General features: G+C 36.1%; 1 protein-coding gene across 1 annotated transcript in view; it reads right to left on the bottom strand.

Annotated features, from left to right (window-relative positions):
• Nucleotides 1–6,000, bottom strand: part of castor1 (cytosolic arginine sensor for mTORC1 subunit 1) — a 32,737-nt gene continuing 26,737 nt past the window's right edge. Inside the window, exons 8-9 of the mRNA XM_041786581.1 lie at nucleotides 5,345–5,439; nucleotides 1–1,037 (exon numbers count right to left, since the gene is read on the bottom strand). Of these exons, the coding sequence (XP_041642515.1) occupies nucleotides 966–1,037; nucleotides 5,345–5,439 (167 nt within the window). The 3' untranslated portion in view covers nucleotides 1–965. The remainder of the gene's footprint in view (nucleotides 1,038–5,344; nucleotides 5,440–6,000) is intronic.

The raw sequence follows: 6,000 nt of genomic DNA, 5'->3' as shown, positions 1-6,000 counted from the left end.
TCATTTTAATACTGTTTATTGAATGAAGCAGCACAAAAATACAAATGTTTACAGAAGACTTCAAATTGTACAAAATGTAATGTACCAAGAAAAAACACGTAAGTGATCTTGACTAAATGACAGTTTATTGTGCAAATAACAAAAAATAAGACATAGTGTTACTGACCTTGGGTAATACTATGGTTTAGAAATGATGACCTCTTAAAAAACTGGCCAAGCTTACTGCATGGCAGCAGTCGTAGTAATTTAACAGATAAAGAGCTACAGGAACATTCTTCTCAAACCAAAACGAGTGCATCCTCTAGTCAAAAAATGCATATTCTCAGTTTCTTTAGCCTGAAAAAAGTCACATCAGTGCCATCCACAAGCCTTGTATTTCAAGCTTCACACTTTCAGATCCACAAACAGTAGAAATTGCCATTTTTGCAAATGGCCTTTGATCAGATAAAATTAAATCAAACTTGTTTTTTAGACACATGTTGTTAACATTGCTGGAAGACTAAGTTCTGTGTTTGTTTATAGCACTAGAGAAATATATGCGAGTGTATGAATGATTCAACTTCAGATCATAAAATCTCCAAAGGGAAAGAGACGCTATCATACATGTTCACACGTCTAACTTTGTGCTTGATAATTTTAATGTGTGTTCATGTGTGTATGTTAATGTTGGTGATAGTGCATTTTAATGTGCCTATTTGAGCTTGTGGGCCTCCTGGGACTCAGTGCATCCTGCCCCAGAAAGGTAAGACAGGAGGCCTCACAGACAAATTGTTCACACCATAAAGGAGCGCTTCAGGTGGTCATGGCAAGGTTGTTAAAGTTATTAATACTGCTGGCGATGCAGTGCTAATCTAGGCACATGTAGCCTCTGCTTCCTGCTGGCTCGCCACCCCGGGGCCACTGGAGCTGGAGTGTGGGGTGGCAGGTTCAGCCGGCATCATTCACCTCAGGTAGGACTTCAGAAATCAGCTAGCTGCTTGTTCTTTCCTCTGATGCTGGAGCATGTCTGTCACGCTCACTATGTCCTCCTCAGGAACCTACAAAACAGCGACGGTCAAACAGTAATGTTTTTTTCAGCAACTTAAAGAAAGCAGAAGAGCAATGTGAACAATATTTTTAAAACTAATTCTAAAAGGTGACAAAGTGTTAGCCAACACTACTGGAATATCTCTGTAGATCTGGACAAGTTAATACAGTCTATGAATCAAATCTGTAAAAAAACTCCGAACTTGCATGATCGTACAAGAACGCATATGTTTTTATCTCTATTTTATACCAATCAGCATGCATATTTTTAGGAGAACCGGCAACAAGTAGTGGAGTGTTCTCTGCTTATTAAGTGCATTTGTGACCAAAAAGTAGTGGTCCCAGATCTGAGCCTTGTGGTACTCCGTAGTAACACAAATTCAGTGTTGTTAGAAATCAATTCAACACTTTTCTGGGCCAACGCACAAACCAAGAGTTCCTTTCCTCCAAAAAATGATGGACGATGATTACGGGCTTCTTTGTCAAATGAAAACAATCCAATCAAATCCTGCTGGTCGACTTTCAACAAAGTTCTTACTTTGAAAATAAACATATTGCTATTCTGCATCTCTGTGTTAAAGGTACAATATTTTCTACATCCAGGAGTTTCCTAGAAATTAATTTGTATTGACTGGAATTTCCCTGTATCTTTATCAAAGTGAAAATGATCCTGACTGATTCAGAGCAGTATGAGCCGAAAGGCATCCTCCCGTCAGGTCACACGCACATGCTCTTTCACATGTTTTAGTAACGTAGCTTTGGAAATATTCTTAATTTTTATGAATGTGACTAAAACAAAAGCTTTCTAAATGAACTCCATCCTCTTTAATGTTTCTTCTTTATGAAATGATGCTGTGTTGATTTTCTTCAAAAGACTGGATTATAAAAAAGAGCATAAATCAAATCAAATATCAGTATATTATGTATAAATCTGCTGTTTGTCAGCGTCATATTACCCCTATCATTGGCAACAACAAATTACTTAAAGCAGTAATAATATCAGACCAACTTAAATTATACATTGCATCTCTGTAGTTTTGATGACACTGAAAATATTTAAAATATTACTCATTAAAGATGGATATATTCTTGTTAGTACTGAAGATAAAAGCTTTTTGTATGTAAACCTAGCACAAAAGTAAGGGGATTTATGTTGGTTGATTGTTTCTTTGGTGTAACAACCCTTCTTGGCAATAAATCTTATACCGTTGGAATGCCTGGTTATTTCTCTTTTAAATGGAGTCACATTTGTGAAGAACATACATTTGTGGGATGAACAACAGAGCTGAGTTTGTAGCTTATTCTGTCATTGACTCTTGTTTGGTGTTGTTTGGTGGACTGGATGATTAACTTCTGAAGAAATAAGACAAATTGGCAATTTAATAATTTATTCATTTAACAAACATGATCCTCAGTAGTGAGTGGAAGAACCATACACAGCCACAACAGCCTAGCAACTCCTCCTCATGCAGGCCACCAGCCTGGTCACACACTGCTGTGGAATGGCATCCCATTCTTCAACAATAGGCCCGTTTCTGTGTTTCTCACTGGCAAATCCATCTTGCAAAGCTCCTGTCTGAACAGTTTTAGCCTGGTTAGAAAATAACAGGAAATAACCCCTCAGCAATGAGGGGCAGTACTTTCGGGCGCAGCGGTGTCGTGAGGTAAGCAAGCAGCAACAAGAGGCCGGTGCAATAATGGCGGAAGAGATTAGCGTGGATGCTGCTAAAGTGCCAGTTTTATCAGAACTTGATGACATTTCTTCATTAAAAGAAGAACAAAGAACAGCATTGAGTTGTTTTCTTTTCAAAAACGACAAGTCGGGTACTGACATGTCTACAGTGGCCACGGTTCACGTTATGCAGTTCTCTGTGGAGTTTACTCCTCTGTAGGGGCGGAAGTCGGTAGCGGCTGTGTCACGTGTTTTGTTGCTCTGATTGGCCCGTAAAGATGTGACAGACAGAATGTTCATCCAATCACCCTCCGAGCTTTTTTTCAAAGGCTCTGCCCTTTCCCAAATGCTGTCTATGAGTGGATTACCAGATGGGTGTTAGAAACAAATCCATCTGGCATGTCAGGTTACAGCTCTGCTGCTCATCCCACAAATAAATGTTCCTTACAAACGTGGGACCATTTAAAAGGGAAATAAACAGACTTTCCAACGGTATAGCATGTATTGCCAAAAACCATTTTAACAAAAAGGAAATAATTTACCAAAGACAAATTTCCTTACTTTTTGTGCTAAGTTTATATTACCGGGCACTATGTGTGCATAGAGTTCCTAGAAATATATCAACAGATGCAGCTGTGACGTCAAGCATTTCTTTTTAAAGAGTTTTCTATTATTAGGCCACTTTGTGGTTTACACTAAACCCACTGAAGTTTACGGTCTATGACAAAGCTCCTTGCAATGACTTTCTTTGACGCTTTACAGCTATGTTAAGCCCAATGACATGTTAGTTTGCATAACGTGACTGTAAAAGTGAAATATGCACTTATCTCTTAAACATTTGTAATGTAGGACAAAATATAACCACTGGAATACCCACAGATCATGACTGTGTTCACTTTTCATCATCCTCCCTTTGATCCACCTTTGGAAGAATTTGGTGAGTCTTAGAAGAGAAACTCAGTCACTATCACCTTGTGAAGACGAGTGGGTTGCTATTTAATTAATTAGATTTAGTAACTGTCATGTTCATCTCCCTTTTCCTGCTGATGTTTTGAATTGCCCTGCACCTCAGCAATATGATAATAACCAACCATCTCCAACAAGTCAAGATGTAAACACAAAATATTTTAAAAATCATGTATAACTATTCTTTTTAGGAGATTGCCATTTTGTCCATTTATTATTTTGCATAAATCAGCAATCACACTGATGAAGGAGGGTGATTCGGCATTGCTGATCAACTGTGTGAGATGATAAGCACTCAGAGGTGATAAGCTTCTGTGTAACAGCAAACACTTCTTTTCTTGGTAATGTTAAAGATAATACTGATGGTTGGGGAAGCACTTTACGCTGACAAACGATTACGGATGCATTGAACTCAATCAATCAGTGTATATATGAGACATCAAAAACAATAACGGGGTCAGGAAAGCAAACAGCAGCTTACATATCTGTCAAGCCTGTTAATTTACCCCTACACAAGGATCACAAGTTGACTTGCTTATCATGAGTGAATATGAGCTTTAGATATTAATAAAATAATATTTATGCAGTATGCAACAAATTTAAAGAATATTTTAACATTTAATTTTTTAAATTATCTACAATTCTCCAGACATTTCCAATCGTCCATTCAAAAAGTGAGAAATTAAAATCTAAAAGCTCATTTGTTTCCATGATTTTTTTCAGGTCAATATAACAGATCAAACATCTTTAAGGCATAATGAACAAATTAAACAGCAATGTAAGATTTTTCTAAACCTCTCATTATTTCTCCAAACTATGACTGAAATTATTCATTTCAAATCCATGAATTGCATGAGTTAATATAAAACAACTTGGAATCACTGTATAGCTATTCTTGATCAAACTGCAGGGCTAAGGGTTGACCAATTATCAGGGCTGATATTTAGTATTTGGCCAATTTATGTAATATATGTTATATTTTTCCAATAGCTGTTTAATTTGATACATTAATTAAAAAGTGTGCTACACTGACCCCACTGCAAGGTGTTTTTCCCCTTGCAGCTCAGATTTAACTCTCCATAGCTTCAATCTGAATTAATTTAAAGAGCTTTATGTTTAACATTTAACGATATAACATTTTTACCACATTTAGTAGTTATTGGTTGTCATAATTATATAAATAAAAGTATAAAAGACTACACTTCTACTTTTATCAGAGTGCTTTTCCACTGGGGTAAAACTACTACTATAAATAATATGGGCACCTCTACTGCTAGTTAATTAATGAGATGTAAATGGTGCGCAGTTTTCAGAGATAAAAACTCATTCATTTAAAGTAAACAGAGATGAAGTAGCCTAATTTTATTATACGACAAACATGTTGCGAATCTGAAATTTAAATCACTGAAAAAAAGGCAGATTTTACTGTAAATGCACAAAGTTTCCAAATATTGGTTATTGGTCTGATAATTTAAAAATACAAAGGGCAATACTGTTTAATGTGACATTAGGTTCATGAAAATACAGTTCATTCCTTATCTTAAAAATGCAAAACCTGACATCTCATGAGATTAAAGCTAAAAGTAAACCTTACTGAGTCACAGCTACATGACTCAAGTCTGGATTATTTGAAAAACAACTGTATTGACCGTGTTTATTCCATGGAAATATCAGACTCACCAGAGCGTGGTCGAAGCTGAAGGTGCTGATATAATAGGCCGAAATGTCGCTGTCAGCCAGAGGTTGGGATATCTGGGCAACTATACCACATTCATCTAAAATGATAAGAAAAAGGCAGGGTGGAGGACAAACACACAGAAATTAGTATTTAAAAAACAGAGATTAAACAAGGATCATTTAACCTCTTTTACTGTATTGATTTTGCCACATAGGAGCCCTCATAGATTTTAAGAGTTGCAATGCTTGGTTAAATCTATGGCATATTGATTCATACATACAATAATAAATATGCATTGGATATAAAATGGACACACAGGTTTTGTGTGTTCATGTGCATTAACATATGGGATAAAAAATTAACATAAATACAACTGCTACTACATCTTTAATAAACTGAGGAGCCATAAAACTGAATTTTTTTAGGCACACATTCACTCTGAATTATTTTGACCTCTATTTTGGATGGTCAAAGGCTACAATAATTAAAACTTCTTTCAAGCTGATTTTAGTGTCAAACTGAAAATAAGTCTTTCCTGTCTTACATTACACAATGCTTTATGAAACACTGAGAGAAGATTTCACTCTCATTTTGGTCCATCTGATTATAAGCAGACATATTAAGAATATTTGGGTTTTGATACGATCCATGAAACTAA

The sequence above is a fragment of the Cheilinus undulatus genome, linkage group 5 (assembly GCF_018320785.1).
Source record: "Cheilinus undulatus linkage group 5, ASM1832078v1, whole genome shotgun sequence".
Taxonomy (NCBI): domain Eukaryota; kingdom Metazoa; phylum Chordata; class Actinopteri; order Labriformes; family Labridae; genus Cheilinus; species Cheilinus undulatus.
Note: the sequence above shows the minus strand (reverse complement) of the source record. Positions and strands in the feature narration are given on the sequence as shown.